Here is a 26848-nt window from a genome sequence, read left to right as displayed (position 1 = left end):
TGCTCCCACTTCCCAACCACACCATCTTTCACCGCATGTCCGCGCATCGTATACCCTACATGGCAACAGCATATTATATACATTTTTAGGTGGTATCACTCTACGATACGGTTATCATGTTTACGCTCCGTGGTTGCAAGGCACGCTTGGCCAACGCGATCAACAATTTGACGCGGCTGGTCAACTCGGCGAACTCCAATTACCCAACCGTCTTCCATTCGGACGCCCACCCGGCAGTACAGCTCCGCACCCTCCAGCGTCGAATCGAGGACATGGGAAACGCCAAGATCTCCATTGAAATAGCATTGGAGACATTCCAACAGCGCCACGAACACGCCATAAGCTTTATCGAAAACCAACCAAACGCCATAGAGCTTATGGATGCCTTTGACATCTACTGGCGTGATCACAAAGGTGACGAAATGGAACCAACCGCAACCGCTACCATCTTTGCCCTCGACGATCTTATCCGCAAGGAAACCGAACTTGCGGATATGCTTCGCACCACCATAAGCGCATCCACCACACCACAATATAACCCTACTAACACCACTAATGAGCCGATGGATGTTACATCCATCACAAACCCTACCCTGACACCACCGCATATGTCCGGAGGCTCATCACCACTATACCCTGCTGCGGATACCATGAATGTACAACTCCGCAAGGTAGAGCTGCCTACCTTTGATAGGGATTTCTCCACCTATTATGATTTCTGGGCCAAATTCAAGACCGCGGTCCACGACAATCCATCCCTATCCACCGCTGCCAAATTTATCCATCTTAGTAGCAGCCTTAAAGGTAGCGCCGCACTTGTTGTACAGGGGTACGACATAACCGATCCCTCCAATTACCACCTAGTCATTGAAGCCCTACGCAGACGGTATGACCGTCCGCAGTTCACCCATAATTTCTTTTTACAGAAATTAGAGAACTTGCCAGCGTCGTCTGCCGCCGCTTCATCGCAGAGGGACACGTTATGCCAGATCCAAGCATGTATCCTGCAGCTCAACCGTTTCGAGGACACGTCAACATCGCTATCGCTCAAGAAGCTCATACGCAGCAAATTCCCACGAGAGACTCAGCTGGAAGTGAACAGGATGGAACACCGGTCAGGTACGATTTGGAAGATGCATGAGTTTCTTGCTGGTATTGATGTGTTTATTCAAGAACTTGAGAAGCTTGACAATAGCCACTGTCCTCCACTTAGCCACGATCAACCCTATTCCGCATTATCCACCACATACCGCAACCGCTCACCATCTCCAGAACCACTTTATGATCCGCATAGATGTAGTTTCTGCGGGTCGAGGAGCCATCGCACGACCCGCTGCACCACATCTATGCAGACCTACGTTCGCCGTATGATAGTGCGGAACCACTGTTGGAAATGTGTCCAACCAGGGCACATGGCCAACTCTTGTCGGGCTCCGAACTGTCGTTACTGCCAACGTAACCACCATACCATACTTTGTTCGTATTCGTCCGTTTCTCGTTTTTCTCGTGATAGGTCTAGGCGTTCCAATGATAATCGTCGTAATAGTCGTAATAGTGTTTGTTATGATCGATATTCTTATCGTTCTCCACGTGGTCGGTACCCTTCTAGGGAATCGTCCCGTGAAAGAAGTTCATCTCGCCATTCCTCTGCATCGTACGATTATCCCTATTCACCATCTAGTCGATTTCATCTATTCACCATATAGGCGCCATTATCGCGACAGAGACTACCACCATCAGTCTCATCGCAACCATTTTCCCTATCGTCGATCTGAACGTGATTCAGAGCGAATGCGCCACCGCAACCAACGCCGCCACTCACCGTCTCCATCTTTACCACCTTACGGGGTCAGATTTCGTGCTAATCCGCGCGATAGTCTCTCGCCCGTACGCCGCAGAAACCATTCCAGCCCAGAATCCAGTAGCCATGTCGCCGACACGGACGACGAGATGCATAACGCTCTTGATTGCCGTCCGGTCGACGACCCCACCACCCTTACCACTTCATCCAACCACCAACGCCCTCTTCTTATGACTGTTAAGGCTCACATTCGCAACCCTAAGACGAAGACCCTTGAAACGGTCAACGTCATGCTGGATTCAGGAGCCCAGAACAGCTTCATAAGTAACGCAGCCACTAAGCGCCTATCCCTTAAACTCTACGACCACAAGCCGCTGACCGTCATCGGATTCGGAGGTCATCGTTCGACCCAAGAATCCGGCACAGTCGACGCCACCCTCTTAGATGCCGCAAACAAACCATTCCCCGTAACCCTACGAACTCAGGAAGTTCTAACTTCCCAGTTCAAACCATATCGTCTTAGTAAAGAAGACAAACACGCACTCCGCACATTCCGCATTAACAGCCTTACCATCAGTCGCCACGTTACGACAGATATCCTGCTGGGTATCGACTACTTCTGGGAGGTCCTGAAAAAGGAGTCACCGAAGCAGTTACCCTCAGGATTGATGCTCGTTAACACGCGATTCGGACCAGTTGTCTCGGGTTCAACCTTTTTTCGTTAATTTACTAAGACAATCGCAGAACCATCTAACCACATCACCATCTACACCACATCGCTCTGAAGACGACATCACCCGCCTATGGGACCTCGGCCGTTTAGGCATAACCGAAGATCCCGATCCCTCTGTCGACAAGGAAGAGGACACACGGATCCTGGAACGTTTTCAGGATACCGCCCAGGTAATTGACGGCTACTTGCACGTTCAATTCCCCTGGAAGTCATCCCACCCTCGCCTTGCCGACAACAAAATGTTAGCCTTTAAGCGTCTTCAGAGCCAGTACCGTTCGTTCCAAACCAAACCTACCCTTTGGAAAACATATACCGCAACCTTTACCGACTACCTGGAGCAGGGCATAATAGAGGAGGTCGACGAGCACCAGTTCGACGACCACAGAGTCTATTATATACCACATCAGGCATTCATAAAGGAAACATCGGCCACCACTAAATTGAGAGTCGTGTTTGATGCGTCCTCCCACTACAGAGGCGCACCGAGCTTAAACGACTGTCTCCACTCTGGCCCCGCAATCCTACCAGACATGGTAGGAATCCTCCTCCGTAGCCGCTCAACACCATATCTCCTTATTGCCGACGTAGAGAAGGCTTTCCTTCAGATTCGTCTACAACGTAATCAACGGGATGCCACTCGTTTCCTTTGGCTTCGCAACCCTAACCTACCACCAACTGCGGATAATCTTCGGATCTTCCGGTTTACCCGCGTACCATTCGGTATAACCGCATCACCATTCCTTTTAGCCGCATCCATACTGTATTACCTCCATCTTGAACCATCGAAGCCACTCCATAAGGAGATCGAGGACAACATCTACGTCGACAACATACTTCTTAGTGCCTCGTCGGAACGACAAGCCATTAAGAAGTACCGCTCTTCCAAATTCCTATTCAACTCCATGCACATGAACCTTCGAGAGTTCTTGTGCAACTCCAACACCGTAAACCAGTCCATAGAGCCATCTGATCGAGTCAGGAATCCATCATCCGTGAAGCTCCTTGGTATTCCCTGGAATTCACGCACCGACACCCTTCTCATACCACTTAAAACCGTATCCGCGAATGTGTACTCGAAGCGCACAGCGCTCACTGCATGTTCATCCACCTTTGATCCACTCGTCTCGTCCACTTAAGCGATTCGTTCAGAATCGAGTGAACAAGATCCGCAATCACTTTCCACAAGACAGACGTTCAGACGAAGTTCTATTATGTGCAGTCAAACTCTAATCCAGCTGACTGTGCAACTCGTGGACTTTCGACCGCTGACGCTGTCTGGTGGCATGGACCATCTTTCCTTTGTTCTCCACAGTCGGATTGGCCTAAGGCCGATACGGACTTTGCCCTACCTCAGGATCTTTGTCCTGAGGCGGAGCACGAGTTTCAGGCCCTTAGTGTCCTTCCGACACAACCATATGAATCACCACTTCGCTTCCGTGCCACTAGTAGTTATATTAAGCTCATCTGCTCAACCGCGTATGTGCTTAAGTTCATCAAAGCCCTATTCCAAAAAACCCGCATCCGCAATTACACCCTCAACCTAGCCACTGTTGTACTGTCCAAGGACGTTTCAGCCTCGGAGATCACCAACGCGGAAACTCTCCTCATCATGGAGCATTACCGCGAGAGTGAATCCACGTTGAAACGACTACCATTGGATAAGTACAACGCTCACCGCGCTGCAGATGGATTGATCCTATGTCCGAATCGATTAGACCATGCTCGGACTTCGTTTCAGTCATCTGCACCAATCCTTCTTATTCCGGAGCACCACTTTGTCCATCTTCTCGTTATGTACCACCACAAGACCAGGTTCCATTCAGGTGTTCATGCCACAATAGCCGCTTTCCGCACATCATATTTTATCCCTTCCATCAAAACCACCATCACCAGAATCCTTCGGCTCTGCACAGTATGTAGAAGAGCCCAAGGACACGCTTACCGCTATCCTGAGATGCCTAGTCTCCCTCCGGAACGAGTCAACCGCTCTAGACCGTTCCAGAAGGTTGGACTAGACTACTTAGGACCACTTTATTATAGAGATCAGCTCCATTCTCAGGCCAAGATTTGGATCTGTCTCTTCACCTGCATGGCAACCCGCACTGTACATCTCGAGTTAGTCCACAACAACACCGCATTCGAGTTTTTACTCGCCTTTCGCCGTTTCATTGCTCGCAGAGGTACTCCGGACCTCATTATCAGCGACAATGCCACCACTTTCCGCTCAGCTAACGACTCCCTACAAAGCACCATCTATAACCGCAAAGCCATAGAAAAGATATCCACTCAACTCGCCAACCGCAAGATCGAGTGGAGGTTCATCACTCCTTTTTCCCCATGGAAAGGAGGATTTTATGAACGTCTAGTCGGTCTCTTCAAATCCGCATTCAAAAAAGCCATCAAACATACCCTATTACCACTCTCCCAATTCCAGACCCTGGTTGCAGAAATTGAAGCAGTGCTCAACTCCAGACCACTTTTATCCATCAGTGACACATCATCTCCACCACACGTCCTTCGACCAATAGATTTCGTCTCACCGCAAGTGGAACTCCAATTACCATCTCCGTACCACAACCCTCTTTACATCCCTCCAAGCCGTCTTTCCGAATGGTACAAGGAGACACTCGCCGTATTGAACAACTTCTGGGAAATCTGGTAAAAGGACTACTTATCCGCAATATCCGCACGTCACCAACACCGTATCCATCAAGGAAGGTCCAGTCCACTCATTCCATCGGTAGGAGACGATAAGAATGTTCCACGTGGACAATGGCCTTTAGCCATCATAACCACTATCCACCGCACTAAATCCAACATACGCAGATCAGCCACTCTCCGCATTGCAAACGGTCATGAATTGCAGAGATCGATCAATCAACTACATCCATTGGAGATTTCTGCAAAGGAAGACCCACGACCGAAGAAGAGCCGCCAACAACTGCAACCCTTACGGATCCAATCGCCACGAGCAGCCAAACGGGTACGATTCGCACTTGGTACCAAGCGAGCGTGAGTATTTACTTGCTTTAGTATTTTGTGCTTTTTGTTTTCTCGTTTGGTGCTTTTTAGCCCTTAGTTTGATGTCTTTTTTGCTTTCGGTGCCATTTCCATTGCATTTTATTCCACTTTACACACCACTTTACCATTTCTTGTATTGTTGTGTTTTATCCTTTATTACCACGTTTAGCCACGTTTTCCCACGTTTTAAAATTTATTTTCACGTTTACCACTTAATTACCACTTTATTCCACTATTTTTTGTCCTTTCCGCACCCTACCGCATCTCTTCGCATCCTTCCGCACCCTACCGCATCCCTCCGCATCCTTCCGCACCCTACCGCACCCTGCCGCATTCTTCCGCATACCAACGCACCCTTCCAAACCCACCGCATCGCGCCGCATTGGTCTGCGTCCTAATCCGCATCTCTATACCCTTTCGGCGACTGTACAGCCATTTCTTACTCACCCTCGAGTTTTTGCGCTCCAATCCACCTTCTCCGTCTAGGACCAGTATTACGGTAGTTAGCGTACCCTTGTCTGCATAGGTTGTGAAATCCATCTTACTCTTTGGCGTCACCGTCGCAAACGCATGTAAGCCACCTTTTTCATGCACCTTTTTACTTTTTCGTGTTCCCTTGTATCGTACTCGTGTTTATCACTCCTTTTACCTTCTCACCATCTATTGCAGCACCTTTATCATTCATCATTTCCTAGATTGTAACCAATCCCTTCCATCCTTTTGTACATTATGTTTTTCTTCCTTTATTTTTATCATTTACTCTTTTCTGTTTTTCTTCCTTCTTTATCATAGTATGTAGTTATATGTTTTCTCGTAGTATATTACTCATTATCTTAGATTTGTAGTCTAACACTCATCTTTTTGAAGTTTTCTCTTATTTCGTAATATCTATAGTTATTGCGCAATAGCGCTCCGCCCTTATTTCCTCACATAGAAGTCATTCTTTTAAGTTTATGTTTGTTACTCTTATCTAACCCTTATCCTTTCCCTCTTCAGTTGCCCTCTCATGCTTGTTAGCGCCACGTAGTTCTTGAATTATGACCTGTCACTCAGACGGGTCAACTCAGATTAACTACGTGGTACTTTCCCCCTTTTTTTCTCTCCTTTCTTTCCTATATCACTAAGGTGCTGCCGCTTATCCATCTACCCTTTATTTGCTCATCCATTTCTTATCCGTTATCACGTCAGTACGATCCATTTCTACCACCTTACCACATACCACACCTTCTTACCATACCATAACCACATACCATCTTACCAAAACATCCTGCCACAAACCACATACCACCTTTACCATCTGCAATCAACCACCACACGGCAACATTCCATCTACCATCTCATCACGACATAATGAACCATCTTCACCACCGCACTTACCACCATACGTATCGCCACCACAGTTGTACGGCCCACCTTTGTGAGGGAAGGGATCAATCAATAACCCCCTTCATTTGCTTGACGCCATCTTTCGACATGGGACTTATACCCCCTTCAGGAAAAACCGCAGTGAGGAAGCTAAATTCTTCCTTACAACTTCACCTTGGCCCTCCCAGGAAAATCCATCAAATTCTTTATGTTTCAGGTACTAGTTGGGTCCCACTGTTCACCATCCATGTATAGCCACAGCCATGTCGAGCCGCTGCCCATGTCGAGCCGCTGAACGCCCTTGTCGAGCCGCCGTCATGTCGAGCCGCTGCCGTCATGGCTCAGCACTGAACCCATGTCGAGCCGCTGCACGTCACCGTCTCCTCCTACTCAACATCGTCCACATGGTCAACCACTTGTCGAGCGAACCAGTACAACGCCACGAGTCGTCTACGTCGTCATCAGGCAAGACCTTTGCCTGCGGGCATACACCTGCCGTCCTGTAGGGTAATCTTAGGTAAGCATGGGCGGCAGCTAGAATCACCCGTAGGTTGTGTTTGTCTGACTCGTAGATGACCGGTTCTCGGCAACCATTGGCCCTTCGGGGTCCCACTTGTGGCCAGTACCATCAGGCCTCCATCTTCGCCCAAGCGGTTCTTTTCGGCCGCCCCCAGTGTCGTGCCCGGCACGACTTTCCCAGCCAGCCGGCCGCAGTTCTCGCGCGCAGCGTGGGAAACATTGCCAATGGCAACGTATTACGGTAGCGTTCCCACGCGGCCGCCATATATAAGGGCTGGCACCGAGCAGTCGGGGTTCCAGTTTTTTCTTTCGCCACTCTCCCGATCTCGGACCAGTCTCTTATCCGCATTGATCGTGGTGTCGTGTTGCGTCGTGTTGTATTCCGCCTCGTTCGATAGCCGCACCACCACACCACCGCAACAACCCTATCCCTGGCTGGCTGCCCACGGGGTCCGAACCGCAACCCTAATCCATCTGCCGCCGAGAACCACTTAACCATCTAGCCATGACTAGCCCCTTTATTGATCCACCTTTATGTCGTGTATATTTGTGCGTGCCGTGTCGTGTATTGATGTCTTAAGGATAACCCTATTTGTAAAACCCTTATAACCGCATTGCACCCTAGCAAACATATTGGGGCGTGGGATCAAGGGAGCAGCCCCGAGGCCCCCAAAGGGGGAGTCGGGGCTGGGGGGAAGGGACACTCGGATCGAGCCGGCAGGGTTTGGAGGGGCTAGGCTGCCTCCCGGTGGCTAGCCCAGCGCAGGGCCCCTCCGGATCCGGGCAGTCGGCCCTGGGTCCCCCCCCCCCCCACCGATGCCCGCTGCTCCTACTTGGAGCGGACCCGGGGCACGACAGCGGAAAAAATTTTTTTTTTTTTTTTTAAAAGTAATTTTTTTTTTTTTTTAGGGGGGTTTTTTTTTTAAAAATTTTTTTTTTTTTTTTTTTTTTTTCTTTTTTTTTTAACTTAAGGGGGGGGGGGGGGGGGGTTAAAAATTTTTTTTTAAAAAATTTTTTTTTTTTTTTTTTTTTTTTTTTTTTTTTTTTTTTTTTTGGGGGGAGAATTTTAAATTTTTGGAGTTGGAATTTTTGGGCCCCCTCTAATTTTTTTTTTCTACCCTATTCTCAGAATTCTGATTCTATAACATAATATTATTCTGTTGTCAGAAGGAATAACTGTCAGCCTTAAATCTACACATTTCTCTTTTTTTTATTCAATCATTGTGCCTTTGGCGGAGTTATAACCTCTACGAATATTAGGCGGAGGGGAACAACCCAACAAACAAACAACCTTCATTCAGAAGCAAAAGTTTATATTAAGACTTGAACATTAGAGCATTTTATTAAAGGATAACGTTTAAACTTCGCCTTTTTTCTCGTCGAGAACTGGGCGGTCCATTTCCTAAAATAAGTGATTTGCATTATTCTATGATACGACGGGAGTGAACGTACATAGAGTGACATTGTTCCACATTTTTCTTCAGGACTGATGAGTGTTTGAACAGCTTTCTCCTTTCGTGTACCCTTTTTCATTTTGACCGCCCTTGAAAACGATCTGCTACAGGACAGAATTTTCAAGATTATCAATGAACATTATATGTCTGCAAGTGATCCCAAAAATTGGCACATGAATCGGAATAGCGAATCATGAACAAAACGTATGTTTGGAAAAGTCACGCCCACCTGGCTTTTCAAACATGCACAGAGTCACTTAAACTTACAGTTTCAAAAAAACCACTTTTTAAATTTCAACCAATAAATTTTGAATGATGACGGAACACTTCTATGCACTTCTGAAGTAGGAGGAACCCACGCCTTAGAAAGTGGATTTTCTTCACGCAAAGAATCCAAATCCGTTTTAGGAGGAGACTGAAAAGCGAGGGAAATTTAAAGCGCTTTGTCCAACCAAAAGCAAGTATTATATGTGTGGAAATCCAAAGCTTCAGCATTTTTATTTTTAATTTCAATTTTTTTTGCCTTTGTCTTACTTTTTATTTTATTTTCCTACTCTTTTTGTCTTTTTATTCTTTTTATTTTATTTTATTTTGCTTTTGTTTTTATTTTATTTTTTAGAGATTTTCCTAAGAAAAAATACTACCTGCCACACCATATTGAATAACTAATAATGGTGCCCCTTACATCTGACCCTGTATGTCAAAATCCGCAAAGGTCTTATTACGTGCTCGGCGCTAACTCGTTGGTCACATCGATGCATTCTTCTTTACGATTTACGATTGGACATTTGGATGTTACATAAAACGCTTGAATGTTTTTCGCGCCAGAACGTCTCTTTTGCGTGCCAAGATCGTGACTGCTACCTTGAAAAAGATGTTGTCATGACGCTATGTCATGTTGTCACACACATTTGAAATGGGAAACCGCTGCTGAATACCCATTAGGCTGAACAATATGGTTAGCCATGTTTATAGAGCCAATGAGCCCTTGGACTTGTGATGAAACCGCTGCAGCTGTCCTAAACATATTTTCAGCAACTGACTTCTTCGTTCTTCAGAGGTGCGATAAATGGTAATGTATTGAAATGTTCTTACAACTGGATTTTCGCTACCACTTTGTTTATAGTTTCCCCTGTACAATTGTACCTAGACATTGAGAATCGGCAACCAATTTTCTTTTGGGTTTCAATCGTGAACTTTATGTATTGGTTATTTGATAAATCGAAGTAAGTGTGCATTTCGGCTTACGTTGGACATTTATTGCAGCAGTCACTTATATATGGCAGTACAAATGAGCTTTGCATTCCGGTAGGGGTTTTTCCACCTAAGACATGAAAGCAACGACTAATGTATGAGCGAGACTTCGTCCTATGACCAAATCTCTACTCTGCTTATAGTATTACCCAGAGCAGAGCCATATAACAGAGCGCCGGTGCCACATGGTAGAAAAGATGGCAATCCTCTTCTGTCTATTCCGGATGACACCGCAGGTGCAACAAGTCGTCGTATATGCTTTTCAAAACTCAACGATTATGAGTTGCAATAAAACGTATTGGCACATCGCACATTCATGCTTGGATTGATGTGCCAAAGACCTTATCCTTTTATTCTTTTATTTCGGATGATATGAGCAATTTAGGGCAGGCAAGTTTACGACAGGCGGAAGCAGGTAGTGCGCAGTCGTATGTATGACAGGGTTTGAAACACCTAACTGTTTCGTTTGTCCGAATGGAAACAAGGGAAGAGGGAGAGCATTATGTGCATGGGACACACAGCACCTGGATCAGCTCCTGAAATCAAAACTATCAACCCTTTCAGATGATAGTGTCATGACAACATCTTTTTCAAGATAGCAGTCACGATCTTGGCGTGCGAACCAGACGCGCAAAAACAAACATTGAAAAATTTTACGTAATAACCAAAAGTCCAATCGTAAAGAAGAATGCATCGCCATGCTCACTAATCAGGTAGCAGGGCGAGCGATCAAATAATCTATTCCTTTGACCTTTCTGTTTTCTTTCTTTCCTCTCTGTTCCTTTTTTCCTGCAGAATAGTTTGTTCCATCTTTGTCACTATTTTTATCAATCATCTTTCCTACAACACTTAGAAAAATAACTTTTATAACGTAAAATTGGGAGCTGCTGTTGCAGTTGCTTGAGTTGCTGGCTTTGATATCGAGAATTCAAAATTGTTGAAAAAATAAATTATGAACTTCTGCTTGTTATCTCTTGCAATTTGCATCTCTTCTCCTAGGATTAGTTGAACATCGATTCTTTCCTTCTCGAGAACCGTTAAAGGAATCACCCCACAAATCTGAGGTGGTACGGATTTCAGGTGGAGTATTCAAATACGGGATGGGAGACTATGGAGAGTGGTGTGATTCCGTTCATTTCTTCCTAATTGCCGTAAAAAACGGTGCGGAAGATGCGACGCGTGCACAAGGCTCACTCCAACCGAACTCGTTGTAGAAAGTAGCGCGCCGGAACGCTCGAAGACGCATCTTCCTGACCGTTTCTGCAATCTACGATCCCGTATAGTCTTTGGCCATCGGAAATCCATATCACGTTCGATTGGAGCGCGCCAGCCTTGTGCACGCGCCGCATCTGCTGGGTCGTTTTTTACGGCAATTAGGAAGAAATGGACGGAATCACCCCTCGCCATAATCTACTATCCCGTATACGAATACTCCACCTGAAATCCGTAGTACCCCAGATTCGTGAGGTGATGCCTTTAATTTAAATTTAATATCGACGGCACAATCGATGAATGAAACATCTTAAAGTACACAAAAGACAGGATACTTGAAGCAGCCGACGTTGAAAGCCCGTAACTTTTTGTTTTTTAAAGAATTTTTGGCATAAAAAAAACCATATTGTGAATAGAGGCAGCATGAATGTAATAAAGTCGCACATCACGTCATGTCACCAATGTAAGAGAAGATGGAAAGTGAAATGTGATGAAAAATGGAAAATTTAGCCATGCCTTTTTGACCGGTTTGTCCAAATTAAACTTTTCTTTTTGTGGCAGGCGACCTGAAATTTTGCGTCTTCAACAAGTATCTTCTCAACGAACGCACAAATTATTAACTCAAGGACATTACTCACTAGCTAGCATGTCGAAATGACTGATGTAGGAAAAAGATGAAAGGCTCTTCTTATTTGGCTATTTTTCCTACGGAACGATTGTTAAAGTGTCACAATTGAGATCCTCATAAGGTGACCTTTGATTTCATGTAGATTTTGCTTCTACTGCAGGAGGAAGTCTACCTCTACATCTTTGAATATTTTGTAGTTTTAGACGGAAACGGGTGAAAAGGAGTTCAATCACATTGTTTCATGTGTATCATAAGATTTGTGAGTCATTATAGCAATTAGGAAGGGGAGGGAACTGTGCAGCTAGTGCTGTTTCTCACGCACATTTCCGATTAAAGGCAATCTGAGGTGGTACGGATTTCAGGTGGAGTATTTTTATACGGATAGTAGATTACGGAGAGGGGGGTGATTCCGTCTGTTTTTTCCTAATTGCTGTAAAAAACGGTCCGGAAGATGCGGCGCGTGCACAAGGCTCGCTTCATTCGAACTCGTTGTAGAAAGTAGCGCGCCGGAACGCTCGAAGCCGTATATTCTGAGCCGTTTTTTGCGCCAATTAGGGAGAAATGGACGGAATCACTTATCTCTCCATAATCTACGATCCCGTATACGATTATTCCACCTGAAATACGTACCACCTCAGATTCGTGGGGTGATGCCTTTTATAACAGGAAACAGGGTCAAGCGTGTGATGGGTCGTAAAGGGAAGGGGGCCGTAAAGGAGTGTGCGGAAGACGTTAGTGAATGAAGGATAACATAATAATAGAGTTGCTGGCGCATCAATCCATTTGGAATGCGCCAACGCATTTTACGGCAAGTGAGTTACGGGGGCAGCCGGGGATCAAGTCAGTGTTTTTATCCTATCAATCCCAGAAGATGATGCGTCACGGCGGTTTCGAACTCTCTGCCATCTGACTACAACGGATCTCTAACCGACTGCGCCACACCGGATGAAATGCTAATAACTATGTATAATTAAACTCTTTTTCTTTTAGGAGTGGTTTCAAGTTTCTAACTATTTTACAAAAATTTGACTCAACGGGAGGTCGGACCTGGGTTGTCCCATTGTCATATTGTAGAGAAAATGTTCTTTTTCTTCGGCTTGTTTTTCGTCATTCCTCTATAAGTCAACTTATGCAGCAGACTGTTCTCTTTTTTCGTCGCATTTTGTCCTTTAATCAGTATTTAAAGGAATTTCATAGATTTCAGAGTAAAAATAGAGTGGAATAAAAATGAAAATATTTTAATATCAATATTTCAACAACATGTCAAGAGGGGGTCGTATTCGAGAGAGTCGTGTCCCATCACAACGCTTGATCCTGGGTAGAATTGAGCGTAATCACGCACATAGTCGTGAACTTAAACCCTTAACCTTCTTTTCATGGAGGGACCCCAACATCGTCGATTCCGTGACATGCTACTTCTATATTCAAACAGGATATGTTTAAATGGACGACTTCAGATTCCAGGAGCGATCTTACCACAATAGAGAAAATAGAAGAAAACCTTGATGAATTTACCTTCTTCACTTGTTTCTATAAAATTCAACACATTGTCGTCTCCGGGGGTTTGCCTAGTGTTCATTCAATTTTTGAAAACAGCGTCAGTTCACTTTTTGAAATAAAAAATCGAACCTTTGTTTTGTTCCTTGTTCTCGTTACTTTGGGAAGCTGAAGCAACTAAAACGTTGGAATTAAGAATTTCAAGTGGAAAATGTTATATAAAAAAAGGTACACCTAGTAAAAGATTGAAGCTCAGTGGAAATTCCACAAAGACAGATTTTTAATTCTATTCGAAGAGCTGCTTCAAATACTACACATATCATTGCATACAAATATGTCCATCCAAAAATGCTCAGATGAATCTAACGCAATTAAACATTATCAAGGAACAGAAAACCTGGAGTTAAGTAACAAGTTTAAACATTATTTTTCTTCCCATCATCATAATAACGCATGTATTTTTATTTCTCAGTGTATTTTTGTCTGTATTTATGTGTGTATACCACGAAAATTCTCCTCAAAGATGAAAACTGCCGGCGGGAATCCCACTAGAGTCGCCCAAATCGCATGCAAGCATTTTACCAGAGCGAGTGTCAAAAACAATACGATGGTGTATGAAAAACGTGATAACACAGAACACCTCCAGTTATGGGCTGTGTGTACGATTCTGATTGCTATCTGCACGTAGTGGCCCTGCTTTAACTAAACGCAATCAAGCGTTCGAGTGTACGCATTGGGAACGTACGAGCTATATAACCTGCACTGTTATATGGCGAAAGCTTCCCATACATTGAAAAAGGTGCTGTCGTCCAGTACGTCGCCAAAGCCTATAACCTGAAAGGTTAAGTGCCTGAAGGGAGCATGGAATCTTTGGCAACAACCTCCAGTTATGAGTTAATGAGACCACATGAACTTTTATAAGCATGTTCACCTCCAACTTTGCAATGCAAAAAGAGTGGCTAGTCCTCTGACTGTACAGATCGATTGAAGGTTTTTGTTTAGTGCATTAGCAAGTCACAAGCTTATCAAAATATTCCTTCATGTTCAACCCTTTCCATCACATCTATCTTCCTTCTGACACTTTCGCATTAATCTCATACCGAAGAATCCGCAACTCCCGTTTTAATATAATACTTCCCAGCGTGGGCGCACTATCTGATCGTCCTTCATTCTCCTTCTGTCTTCTGGTACCTGTGCAGCACTTCGGCATCGTAAATCTCGCCTCCCTGCCTTCTGTCGCCAACATTTGACAAACTCATTATTCAAAAGTTGAAAACTGGTTACTATTTTCAGGATCTTACCGAAAAAAACACGACTAAAGAAAAAAATAGAAACAAAAGTTTGTCGCACCTGTAGTCTACGTAGTTTCTACGCAGTTTTCCTTCACAACAACAGAAAGACGTAGGGTCGGAAACTTTTTAATTTTTAACGAAAAAAGAGCACTAACATACACCGAAAGTAGCGTAGTCGACTTGGAAAAGATCACCAAGGAAACAAAGGAAGTCTTTGTTTAAAGGCATCACCCCACGGATCTGAGGTGGTGCAGATTTCAGAAGGAGTATTCTTATACGGGATTATGGAGAGAAGGGTGATTCCGTCCATTTCTAGTTGCCGTAAAAACGGCCCGGAAGAAGCGGCGCCTCACAAGGCTGGCGCGCTCCAGTCGAACTCCTTGTAGAAAATAGTGCGCCAGAACGCCCGAAGCCGTATCTTCCGGGGCGTTTTTCACGGCAATTAGGAAGAAATGAACGGAATCACCACCCTTCCCGTAGTCTCCCATCCCGTATACGAACACTCCACCTGAAATCCGTACCACCTCAGATTCGTGGAGTGATGCTTTTAAATGTTGGGAAAGTTGAAAGCATAAAAGAAGGAATGGATCTAATTTAACGGGGAGATTGAGCGTATGACAAACTTTTTTTAATTCTCTTTTGTCGTGTTCAAATTCAGCTCCTAAAGATCATTACACATTTTATCTGCAACGGCACCTAGGAGCATAACTGTTATTTTTAAATATTAAGCCACATCTTTGAGGCTGTTAGAATGCAATAAAAACGTTATGCTACGACAAAGTTGTTCGCCCGCAATGTTGGCCGCTCGAGGAGTATTGCCTCACAAAAACGACGCATAACGCTCGAATAATATTCTTCATTCTTCTAGATTTTTTGCTGTATTTTTTCACTTATGTGAAGAATCCAAGAATGAACTTTTGGAAGCTGTCGTCAGCAACCACAACTCACTGACAGCCAGCTCCTCTGTCATTATTTTTAAATAGATGTCAGCAAAGGTTGTGTTAACATATAACGGACACTTACATGTTAATAGGGTTAATCCTTTGATTTTAGAGTAGGTTGAAAACAGTAGAAGAAAAGGTTAAGGAAACATAGTATAGCATTTTCTTGTAGAACTCCATCGCGTTCATTTCAATTCGGAATCGTTTGAAGTTTGCGTAATTAGTCCGTGCAGTGACTTGCGAGGTCTAGTCGATTTGTCATGTGTCAATATTTCAGACAGTTCAGGTAGCAATTCATCGACCCCAGACTTATAAAAGGTATGGTTGGCGCTAGGGCGGAGTCGAACCTCCAATCGATCATACTGCGCAGCGGAACCTCATACTGACTGCGCCTCACCGTCATAGTTCTACTGATGAGATTTAATGTTTGGAATGAAAATTACGTTTCTAGATTTTGTTGCAGAGGAAACATGCCGTGATCTTTAAGAACTTAACTAGAACACGACAAAAAAAAGATTAGTTGTGAATGTCTGTTAACTGCTTAATCCTCGCATTGAATTAGATCCTTGCCTTCACTCATTTTAGATTTCTTTTCTTCTTTTCAGCATTTGCACAAAGAGTTCTCTTGGTTCGTTGGTGAGAAACTTTTCAGTGCTCTGTTCAGTGCCTTTTAGTATTTTGAAAACTATTACTATTACTTTCTATCACTGCTGTTATTATATCACCTGATCACCTTGATCACCGTGACTCCCGTTGATCTTCGAACTGGTCGAGCGGGCGCAGAGTAGAGTAGCCCAGTGGTTTCTCATTTCGCGTGGGACACGAAGAGCATCATATTTTTCTTTCAAGGACTTCGTGAAGAAGTCTGACCATCGGGTCGGCGGTCTTCCTGTAGTGCGCTTAATATCGTGGGGAACCCAATCGCTCACGGCTCTGGTCCAACGGTTGTCGTTAAAGCGCATCACGTATTTCACCCAAAATATTCACAGCCACAATAGAGAACGCAATGCGAAAGTTGGAATGGGACGACATGGGAGTGAAGGTTAATGGTCAGCAGCTACACCATTTGCGCTTTGCTGATGACGTCGTACTGATAACACTTAGCATCAGCCAAGCGGAACGAATGCTGACCGAATTCGACGAAACATGTGGATGCATCGGTCTTCAGCTGAATCTACAAAAGACGATGTTCATGCGAAACGGATGGATCTCGAATGCCCCATTCACGCTCAACGAAACGAACATATCCGAATGCACCAGCTACGTTTATCTGGGCCGAGGACTGAACATGATGAACGACCTGACCCCCGAGCTGGGCAGGAGGAGAAGAGCGGCTTGGGGAGTGTACAAGAGCATCGAGGATGTAGTGAAGAATACCAGGAACACCTGGCTCCGTGCTCACCTTTTCAACACCACCGTACTTCCAGCTTTGACTTATGCTTCGGAAACCTGGGTATTTCGTAAGCAGGAAGAAAACGCGGTGAGCGTCATTGAACGCGCAATTGAGAGAATGATGCTAGGAGTATCCCGTTTCACGCAAGTGAGGGACGAGATTCAAAGTTCTCTCCTACGTCAGCGATCGAAGATTGCTTGCCGTTAGACCCGAGATAGAGACCCCGCCGCGTTTGCCAACGAAAGTAAAATAAGGTGGGCCGGACACGTGATGCGCTATTATTATAGACCACTCTGAATGTCCGGTTAATGCTGGACTCCAGACTTTCTGTGGTGTTCGGGTGTTCGCTTCCCTCGTCTTTGCTGATCAATGAAAATTGATAGTAGTGACATTTTTGGCAAAATTAGAATTGTGTTTTTCTAAAAGTGCTTTTTTTGCAACTATAGGCGAAAGATCTCATAGTTTCATTCTAAACACGTCAGATCTACATTTAGAGAACATTCGAAGTTCAACTATAAACACTCCTTCGATACCAATTTAATATAGACACAATTTGAAAGCGTTGTTCAAACTACGGATTTTCCTCCTATTTTCCCTAGACAGTTGTCGCAGAATGATGTTTTTAACATAAAATGGCGTGAGCCACATCATTGTACTGATAGTGATAACCTTACACGTCAAATTACGTAAACTCTTAGCTACTATTTAAACAAGAGGACAACGTCTCATTTACTTTTGCAGCGTGCACACGAAGTTATTGCTCATCATTTCGATGCCGCGGATCCGTCGCACCCCACGTTATAGCTATCTGCCGTCGGCGCCCCAACTCAACGCCGGTGGATCCGTCGCACCCCGTTTTATAGTTATCTGGGGTTCGCGCATCGACTCGACGCCAGCGTACCCGTCGCTTCCCGTGTCTCTGTTTCCGTTCACGTTTGCCTCAGCCTGGTGTTATGACTTCTTCAGAAAGTGGAAACACGAATGAAACCGGCTGCTTAAATTGTAGCCAACTGATGTGAAACGTTATCATTATCAGTACGATAATGTTGTTTACGTCATTTTATGTTAAAGCGTCATTCTGTGATAACTGTTGGGGGAAATAAGGCAGAACACTCGTAAGTAATGCTTTAAAATTATATCTATATTATACTGGCATCTGAGGAGTGTTGGAAGCTGATGTTTGAACATTCTCCAGATGTAGAACTGACTCGTTTAGCAAGATAACTATGAAATCTTTCGCCTTTGTATATAATAAAAAAAGAAGAAAGCGATGTTCGAAAAACACAAAGCTAATTTCAGAAAATAATACATTATTATTAATTTTCATTAATCAGTGAAGGGAGCAAAGTGAACACCACAGAAAGTCTGAATTCCGGCTTTAGCCGGACGTTTAGACTTTATGCAATAAGCGCTGAAGGGGTTAAACATTATAATAAAAAACTAGCTCAACGAGTTAAAGATGACCTGCAGATCCTGAGTATACAAAAGGAGCGCAACAGAAGGAAGCTGTGAACTACGTAAAAAACGCAAATTTGCAGAAATTGCGTGGATTTATCAAATTCCACTGTTGATGTTTTAGATGTTGCTTTAACTGTCCAACTTGCTTCGCAAGTCTCTTACTGTCTTACAAGTCTTAGTCTCTAAGAGGAATTAAACGCAAACTCTTTGCTCTCTCTTTACCAAAAGACTGACTAGGTTGAGCAGAACCGTTCACTGGAGACCTGCGAATGTACAGTCTTCTAGATTTGCACTGAAAATTATCCAACTTTACCATGATATAAGCAAAAATTTTTGCGAAAATCATGTCAAAGAGTAGTATGAGACAAGATCAACAAATTTACCTTGAACAACGTTGAAATTTCAAGTAATACGATAACTAATCCAAATGTATAGAGCAAATACATTTAGAGTACTGAAAAGTAGAGATAAAATGACGAATCTATATCCTTTGAAGTAAAAGACAGACCACTGTTGCAGACCACTGTTTTGGAACAGAGGAATTACATTTTATTAATTTTTAATTTCTGTTTGTTTGAACATTTACGACGTTAGATGGATATCAATTATGAAGAATGGAAAAGAATGAAGTTCCTTTTGAAATGTCTTGCTAAAGCAGAAGACTAACCAGTATTAAAAGTGTTGGTTTAATTATGAACGTAAAAAGAACAAATAAGATTTAGGGAAGCATTTCGAGAGACAACTGCACCGAATAAGGGAACTGCATACTTGGATTTCTATTTTTTAGAGCAACATTTTTGCAGCTCCCCGTTTTTAAGGAATACCGGTGGAAGTACGACACTATCTTCTGGAATACATAAACCAATTCTACACAAAATGGCTACCCTTCGTTGCTCGAGAGCTCTGGAAAAATGTCTCTAGAACCTTCTTTAGGATTCTACTGATGAACCCATGAACCACGCAAAAATGTTGCTCTAAAAAATAACAACACCCACACGATATGAACCTTAACGGAGGTCCCGCAGGTGGAAGATCAATGAATGAACCCACCTGACATCGATGAACACTGCAAACTATCTGGACGGACAAGTCCAATGTAATTTTTTATATGAATGCATCTGGACTTCAAAACATTGTTTCTTCATATCAACTAAGTATGGTCGGAAAATCGTGACGTTACGTGAACGGATTACAACTTTAGTACCTCTGAAACGCTTCTATCGATACAATTTTATTCCAACAGATTCCTCATGTTTGTCCGTTTGCGCAAACGCAGTGTTGGTCTTCAAACTTTCTACTCGACCTTACTTTCATTGATCAAGAATACTTCTTTGAAATATGTGGATTTTGATGAGAGGTTCTAATGAACAAATATATAATAGCAGCCAAAACCATTAACGTTGGGAAACACTGGCAACCTGGAGCACAAAACATACCTTTTTTCAACTCCATCTCATTATATTCTGCGTACACTTGAACGGCCACATGAACAGTTCATTCGTTGATTTTTGTCTTTAAATTCACAGCTGCTGGACAACGGTATCAATTCTATGTTGTATGACCTGACTTAATCGGCGGGCTGATGTCATCGCCTGACGCGATTACCCGCATCTTCGCCAAGGTGTGCAATCCTTGAACATAGCTCTGCCCAACTTTTTCGATCTTCTGGGAGAGCTTGCACAGAATCAATCCATTTGTCGCTATTCCATATCCTGCGAAACCTTACGTCCCGCCTGACTTGCCTATCCACGCCGAGTGTCCTCAGGTCCTCTTTCACCACCTCAGTCCAGAACTTCCGTTTTCGGCCAGGTGGCTTCTTCCAGCTCGGACCCAACAAACTCCTCAGAACTCGTTGAACAAGGCGATCTGCCGGTCTCCTTAATATATGACCAAAGAAGCGAGGACGATTTACTTCAGCCACTTTCGATGGCGGTGCAAGATGTTGATGTTTTCCACGTGTCATCCGCCGGTATACCACATCAATTTCTGCGTAAAGATTTTCATTGTGACATATCCTAGGCCAAAAGTAGCCAAGTTGCCGTCTAAGCTGCTTTCGTTCCGTGGTCAAGTCAAGCCTCTCCATAACCGCTGATGGTGCTGCCCAAATCTCCGATCCGTACATCATGATGGGGCGAATTGCGGATAGGTAGACTCGCAGCTTGACTTCGTCGGTGATGGAGGTCGACCACAGGCATTTCGTTAAGGAGTTAAATGCAGAAGTGGCCTTAGCGCATCTTTGCTGAATATCTCTCTCGTAGCCGCCGTTGTTCTTTATCGTATATCCCAGGTAACAGACCTCATCGACGAGTTCTATCGGCTGTCCGTCCACCCTGATTCCCGTCCAAAGTCTCGAAAAGATCCACATCTGCTTGCAGTTATCAGGGCGTAGACGTAGTCTATAGGCTGTAACCAGCTTCGATACAAGGTTGACAACATGTTGAAGTTTCGTACTGCTTTCCGCGAATATAACAACATTGTCGGCGTCCTCGAGGTCAGTCAACGGGCACCCTAATGGTGCTAAGACAATGTTGGCAGGACATAGGTCGACTGTTCTTCGCATATTGTCGTCGATGGCGAAATTGAACAAAAAGGGTCCTGCCACTGCCCCTTGTCTTACTCCAGTTACAACTTCAAAAAGTGTTGTACATCCGGCTGGTGTTCGAACTGCAGCAGTTGTTCGTTGATTTATGTCATCAAGCAAATGAACGAACTTTTTTAGTACTCTATCGGCGCAGACCGCGTTGAGAAGACGGCCTCGGTAAGGAGAGTCGAACGCGGCTTCAAAGTTCAGAAACGCTAATTGCATTGGCTTCGAATACCGCTGCCGAATTTTGATCACCCTTCTGACGATGAGCATCTGGTCCATCGTAGATCGTCCAGGACGAAAGCCAACTTGCTCGTCACGCGCTGTTTATTCGCGATATTTAATGAGTGAGTCCAGGATAATCCGCTCTAATACCTTGTACATAGCTCGCAGCAAAGAGATTTCTCGATAATTTCCAGGGTCCGTGGCGGATAACGTCTTGTGGAGGGGAATTATGATAGCGTGTCTCCACTTATCAGGTATCTTTTCGTCTATCCATATCTATCCGCATTTCTGCGCTTATCCTGTCGGCTTCACCAGATTTTCCATTCCTCATTTTTTGAATACAGACTGGAACCTCCGACTCAGTCGGTGGCTCCTCGTTAACCGCATATGTCGGTATATCAACGCGCCCAACCTCAGGAACTGACGATGCTTGCCGGTTCAGCGTAGTCCTGATGTGATCCCTCAATTGGAAAGGTTGCTTCACCGACAGGCACTCCATTGGCAGTGTTAAGGAAAGGAGAACATCTTTTCATTTGGCCGCTATACTGTTTTAGTAGAGCATAGGCTTTCCATGGGTTCCTGTCCTCCCACGACTACTCAAACTCCATCGCTCTTGACGTCCACTTGTTTTTGCGGTCTTGTTGCAGTTGATGTAGCTTGCTCGTCACGCGCTGTTTCTTCGCGATATTTAATGAGTGAGTCCAGGATAATCCGCTCCGGTACGTCGTACATAACACGGAACAAAGAGATTCTTTGATAATTCCTAGAGTCGGTGACGTATAACTTTATGTGGAGGGGAATTATGAGCGTGTCTCCACGAGTCAGGTATCCATCGTCTACCCTATTAAACGGATGATCTTTGTCATCTCACGAATCCCAGGCAGGGAGAGATATTCTAGCATTTCTACGCTTTTCCCGTCATCTCCATCAGATTTTCTTTTTTCATCTTCAGGATACAGACCGGAACTTCTGACTCGGTGGGTTAACGAGGTTAACCCCATATGTCAGTCTACCAACGAGCTCAACTTCAGGAACTGACGGCGCTTGCCGGTTCAGTATAGTCTACGTAATCGTACAAAGGCGCATCTAGATGACGTTGGGCCAAATTCCTGCACCACGTTGTTGTAACCGTTCCTCACAGCTATCGCGCAGCCACCTACTTTGTTCTCATGTTCGCAGTATGTGGTGTAATTTTCGATGCTGCTGTCGGGCTGGTCTCTCATGCGTGTTTCCTGCAATGCAGCAAAGGGCACACAGGAATATCGCAGAAGCCTATACAGGACAGTTTGTTGGAGTTCACTCGACAGTGTTTGACAGTTCAGTGTGACGAAACGAATGGTTGTTGCCAAAGATTCCATGCTCCCTTCAGGCAGTTGACCTTTCAGGTTATGGGATTTGGCGATGTGCTGGACGACACCACCTTTTGCATTTTGCATGTGTGGGAATATTTCGCCATATAACAGTGCGGGTTATATAGCTCGTACGCTCCAACGCCTGACTCCATTCTCAATGTGTACACTCTAACACATAATTGCGTTTTGTTAAATCAAGGCCACCGCGTGCAGGTAGCACCCAGACTCGCATACGCGGCACCTTTTTGTTAGATAATTGTTTTAACGTTTGTTCAAGAAAAGAACTCTCAATTCAAACAATGCTGATGCACTTGAAATATTACAAGGTTGTTCGAACTATCTTACCATAAACGAGCATAGCTTGGTTTAACAAAGCTATGTGCCTTTAGCTTAATAAAATTCGAACATTGAGGAAAAGAACGCACAATACTCTTATACGCCTCATGCACATAGTGTGATTTGATTCTTTCACTATTGCTGTTTGTAGTAGACTATTTTCGGTCCGCGGTGATGGTTGTAAATCTTACCTCTCTACTTCTTTTCTTGAAAAAAAGTCACATGGTTCTTTGTGTTTACATAATTGGGAAGATCACTTAATACATAAGCAGAATATCGCTTTCACCGCCTTCGATCATTAGGACAGTGAAGGAACGTTCATTTTTAGGTTGGACTCATGTGAGATGCTGAACAACTCGATTGGAACTGAAACTGAAGGTGAACAGGGAACGCGTAGGTTATTTCGTTGACTGATAAGGAAAAGACTGCTCTCCTAAAGACAGCATACCACGAGTGTGACGTGATGACTGAATCAGCAGGGAAAGGTAGAGATGAGGTTGTAAATTGCGGGATCAGAGGTGGTTCCACTCACCACTGCTCAATCGCCCTTAAAAACGGCGTGGAAGTTCCTACAAGGAACGTTGGAAGATCCCCTCAGCAACCTATTCATTGGTTCCAGTTGAATAGCCAATCCAGGGGAACTCGCTGGCTTTCGCCCGCTGCGCAGCTGGATGCGGCGCGTTGCAAATGAAATTGTCGTGAAAAACGAAGTCTTTGACGCCGTATTTTAGAACAATTAGGGAGAGATGAGCGGAACCACCCTTGATCCCGCAATCTCTAGCTTATCCAGCAGTTTCTCTCACTACGTCAGAATCGTGGAGTGCTGCTTTTAAGATGTTGTATTACATCTTCGTTTGCTGCCTGGTGTTCAAACAGTGTCTGTCGGACTACAGTTGACATCCGTAAAAACCAAGGCGGTTACCGCAGCCAAGCGTGCTGCCTGCAATATTCAGTTTTTTTTTAAAATTGTTCGGCTTATATCTGTGTGGATGGGTAAAATGGACGCCAAGTTTAAAGGCATCACCCCCGAATCTGAGGCCGTACGGATTTCAGCTGGGATATGCCTACACGGAGTCGTAGATTATAGAGAGAAGGGTGATTCCATCTATTTCCTCTTAATTGCCGTAAAAAAACGGCCCGGAAGATAAGACTTCGAGCGTTCTGGCGCGCTATCTTCTACAACGAGTTCGATTGGAGCGCGCCAGCCTTCTGCACGCGGCGCATCTTCCGGGCCGTTTTTTTTTTAACGGCAATTAGGAAGAAATAGACGGAATCACCCCCCTCTCCATAATCTGCTATCCCGTATACGAATACTCCACTTGAAATCCGCACCACTCCAGATTCGTGGGGTGATGCCTTTATGCGTAATTGTTGTACGAGTGTTCGTCACATTGTTTGTGTCACCTCACCTACGAAAAGTTTTTTCTTGTAATTTACTCAGAGTTACTGTTGCAGATTCTTCATCGACTTTCGGCTGTTTTACAAATAATACAAATTTCCCGAGCTCCATATTGTCGCTCATCACATTGGGATTTACAGGTGAGTTACACATCCTGAAACGGTTACTGAATGATAAGACTGACTTTAAGTTTACTTCGTGAATTGTCTACTGCTCATATCAACATCCACGTGCGGATTCCTAGCTTTCCTCGTTGGAGTTCTCGTACATCATTGGTATTGGCTACACGGAGTAAAACTGACTCGAAAAGAAGTAAGCTGTAAAATTCCAATAGAATTTTCCATGTGATAGCAGTTGCATACGACCACATATTGCAGATGGTATTCTTCGACGAAGCAAATCTGCTTGAAACTTCAAATCTTTTTGAATACACATACGGTCCCTGCACTGAAGGGACAACTCCTATTTCAGGTGTCTTAATCTCATTTCCTAAATTGAAGCGCTTTATTTATACAATTCACCTTGCCATCAGAGCGAGGGATTGATTTCTAGGGCCTGATAAGAATCCGGATGCTCCCACGACGTTATGGCAGGCTTTATTTTGTGACGATAAGCAGTTACAAATGCAGAAAGTATGTGATTCTTTTTTTGTTTCTTTCTGTCACTAAGCAGACAGAACTGCTAGATTTAACAAAAGGGTCAGGACTGAATTCAGTTTTTGAACGACCTGCAAATGCAAAGTTATGGTTCTCTCTGTAAAATACAAAAATCCTTGGGCACTTTTGTAAGCACAACCGAATCAGAGTATGGAATACGTGATTGATGATTTACCTGGACTGTGTTATCCAGCCATAATTGTGGTCAACTTGAGATAGACGCTTATCAAACTATAACATAAGGTGTTATATCGTCAATCCGTCTTGTCCGATGCAAATCCCTACGCAAACCCAAAGATCAAGTGTATCCAGAATTTGGATAATTCTGCCGTTTTGCGTGAAATACTGCCCATCTTTCATGCACTCACGCCGTACATCGTACAAGGAAGATATCGAGACATAACCTATATTTACACTATCGCGTTTGAGCTATGTTACAGTTCAGTGTTCAGTAGCGCTGAAGCGCTTAGAAGGAACGAGGCGAGACAGCTTGAAAACGTAACTGGACGGAACGTGGCCGTTGAGGGTAATGCAAATGAATAACTTGCAAATTTAGCATATTGAGTATTTTGAAGAGGGTTTAACGCAGTTGGAGGAAGGCTCTGCTGTGGCTTCATGATTGATTGGATGTTCGAATCCGCTCCAGCGCCAACCAGGGGTCGAAAAATTGCTACCGGACCTGTCTGGGAGGATAAGAACACTGAATCGATTAACGAGCTTGCGCCCGCAAGTCATTGTAAGGCTACACGCGTGTTCATAAACCTGAAACCATCTTCTCAAGTAAATTCGTAGCGCCCTTTGTAGTGATTGATCGGTGCCGTAAACTTTATCCTTCTTAATCCTTTATCTTTTGTCTTCCTTCTTGTGTCCTCCCAAGAACTGTTTTTTAGCTTTACTTGCTAATTCGCAACTTAGAGTTGATCGAGTCCAACAAAATCTCTTTTCTTATACGCTAACCACAAATCCTGCATATCAAGAAAAGGCTGCAAGAAGATCCAAAAAAAAACCCGACGGAGGGATTTCTCAAATGTGTGTGCCATTTCATCTTCGGTAGCGTTCCTAAGACTGACATTTTTCAAGATTAGTTCAAAACTATCAAAATACGGAGTTAAGATCTGGTGAAACTGGCTCGTAGGTGTTCTTCTCGAACAATCTAACAAGTTCTGCAATTTTTTTTGTGAAGAAGCATAGTTTCATTTTTTCAGTTCTACAAGGAGCATTATGGCCCCGTTTGGGAAACCGCTAGAAGAAGAGAACAAGAATGGAAGGCAATATCGGGAGCGGTTGGTATACCTGAGACCTTTTTGAACATTTATCGTACGCCGCATTAAAGTTTGCTTATCAGAAAAATGATTCTTCGAAGAGTTTGGACAATAACGCGAAGAAGGTCGTTCCCCCTCGTTAAGTATACAGCAGATGTCGAGAGAACACTTGAGTACGATTTTATAATCTCACTATTGATCAATTTGTCTGTACAGTCATACATGAACTGATAAATATATATAAATACTTTTATTACATCTATAATTTTTACAACGATATCTGCAACACCAGAGATATGTGCGCTGCAGCCTCCGAAAAATTCAGGAAGAGCTACGCTTTTTATCACCAGAACTTCGATAAATTGGTTCCAGACTAGTTTGGAAGGATAAAAATGCTGATCTAACCCCTGCATCTGTTGATATCGTTAAGTCATCGTATAGGTGCGCATACGCAAATTAAACATAT

General features: G+C 44.1%; 8 protein-coding genes across 12 annotated transcripts; 4 read left to right on the top strand and 4 right to left on the bottom strand.

Annotated features, from left to right (window-relative positions):
• Positions 1–116: 116 nt before the first annotated feature.
• On the top strand, positions 117–1141 carry RB195_015302 (uncharacterized protein; the record flags this gene model as incomplete). Its single annotated transcript, XM_064205950.1, has 2 exons — positions 117–804; positions 927–1141. The coding sequence occupies 2 exons, from the start codon at positions 117–119 to the stop codon at positions 1139–1141; spliced, it is 903 nt and encodes a 300-aa protein (XP_064061831.1).
• Positions 117–5550, top strand: RB195_015301 (uncharacterized protein; the record flags this gene model as incomplete). 2 transcript variants are annotated; one of them, XM_064205949.1, is made up of 5 exons in its annotated part: positions 117–1296; positions 1610–2475; positions 2546–3632; positions 3770–5192; positions 5259–5550. In XM_064205949.1, 5 exons carry the CDS (start codon positions 117–119, stop codon positions 5548–5550), a joined length of 4848 nt encoding a protein of 1615 aa, XP_064061829.1. The 2 variants fall into 2 exon arrangements, with proteins under 2 accessions (XP_064061829.1, XP_064061830.1); XM_064205948.1 differs by lacking the exon at positions 117–1296 and having other exon boundaries at positions 1528–2427.
• Positions 5551–8796: 3246 nt separating this feature from the next.
• Positions 8797–19014, bottom strand: RB195_015299 (uncharacterized protein; the record flags this gene model as incomplete). Its single annotated transcript, XM_064205946.1, has 8 exons — positions 8797–8841; positions 8892–8982; positions 9253–9308; positions 11876–11925; positions 13503–13517; positions 13617–13661; positions 18803–18860; positions 18952–19014. 8 exons carry the CDS (start codon positions 19012–19014, stop codon positions 8797–8799), a joined length of 423 nt encoding a protein of 140 aa, XP_064061827.1.
• RB195_015300 (uncharacterized protein) lies at positions 16724–17317 on the top strand (the record flags this gene model as incomplete). The annotated part of the gene is made up of 1 exon (XM_064205947.1): positions 16724–17317. One exon carries the CDS (start codon positions 16724–16726, stop codon positions 17315–17317), a length of 594 nt encoding a protein of 197 aa, XP_064061828.1.
• Positions 19015–20153: 1139 nt separating the features above from the next.
• Positions 20154–21434, bottom strand: RB195_015298 (uncharacterized protein; the record flags this gene model as incomplete). Of its 2 annotated transcripts, none has more annotated exons than XM_064205944.1 (1): positions 20154–21434. In XM_064205944.1, one exon carries the CDS (start codon positions 21432–21434, stop codon positions 20154–20156), a length of 1281 nt encoding a protein of 426 aa, XP_064061825.1. The 2 variants fall into 2 exon arrangements, with proteins under 2 accessions (XP_064061825.1, XP_064061826.1); XM_064205945.1 differs by having other exon boundaries at positions 20154–21425.
• A 193-nt stretch (positions 21435–21627) lies between these two features.
• Positions 21628–21876, bottom strand: RB195_015297 (uncharacterized protein; the record flags this gene model as incomplete). The annotated part of the gene is made up of 1 exon (XM_064205943.1): positions 21628–21876. One exon carries the CDS (start codon positions 21874–21876, stop codon positions 21628–21630), a length of 249 nt encoding a protein of 82 aa, XP_064061824.1.
• A 98-nt stretch (positions 21877–21974) lies between these two features.
• RB195_015296 (uncharacterized protein) lies at positions 21975–22378 on the bottom strand (the record flags this gene model as incomplete). Its single annotated transcript, XM_064205942.1, has 2 exons — positions 21975–22140; positions 22218–22378. 2 exons carry the CDS (start codon positions 22376–22378, stop codon positions 21975–21977), a joined length of 327 nt encoding a protein of 108 aa, XP_064061823.1.
• Positions 22379–22765: 387 nt separating this feature from the next.
• On the top strand, positions 22766–26525 carry RB195_015295 (uncharacterized protein; the record flags this gene model as incomplete). Of its 3 annotated transcripts, none has more annotated exons than XM_064205940.1 (8): positions 22766–22815; positions 23394–23443; positions 24521–24604; positions 24655–24776; positions 24842–24935; positions 25017–25096; positions 26326–26403; positions 26466–26525. In XM_064205940.1, 8 exons carry the CDS (start codon positions 22766–22768, stop codon positions 26523–26525), a joined length of 618 nt encoding a protein of 205 aa, XP_064061820.1. The 3 variants fall into 3 exon arrangements, with proteins under 3 accessions (XP_064061820.1, XP_064061821.1, XP_064061822.1); XM_064205941.1 differs by having other exon boundaries at positions 23394–23458; XM_064205939.1 differs by lacking the exon at positions 22766–22815 and having other exon boundaries at positions 23410–23458.
• Between the last annotated feature and the right edge of the window lie 323 nt (positions 26526–26848).

This window comes from Necator americanus, chromosome V (genome assembly GCF_031761385.1).
Source record: "Necator americanus strain Aroian chromosome V, whole genome shotgun sequence".
Classification (NCBI taxonomy): domain Eukaryota; kingdom Metazoa; phylum Nematoda; class Chromadorea; order Rhabditida; family Ancylostomatidae; genus Necator; species Necator americanus.
The sequence above is the reverse complement of the archived record's forward strand: the minus strand, read 5'-3'. Positions and strand labels throughout refer to the sequence as shown.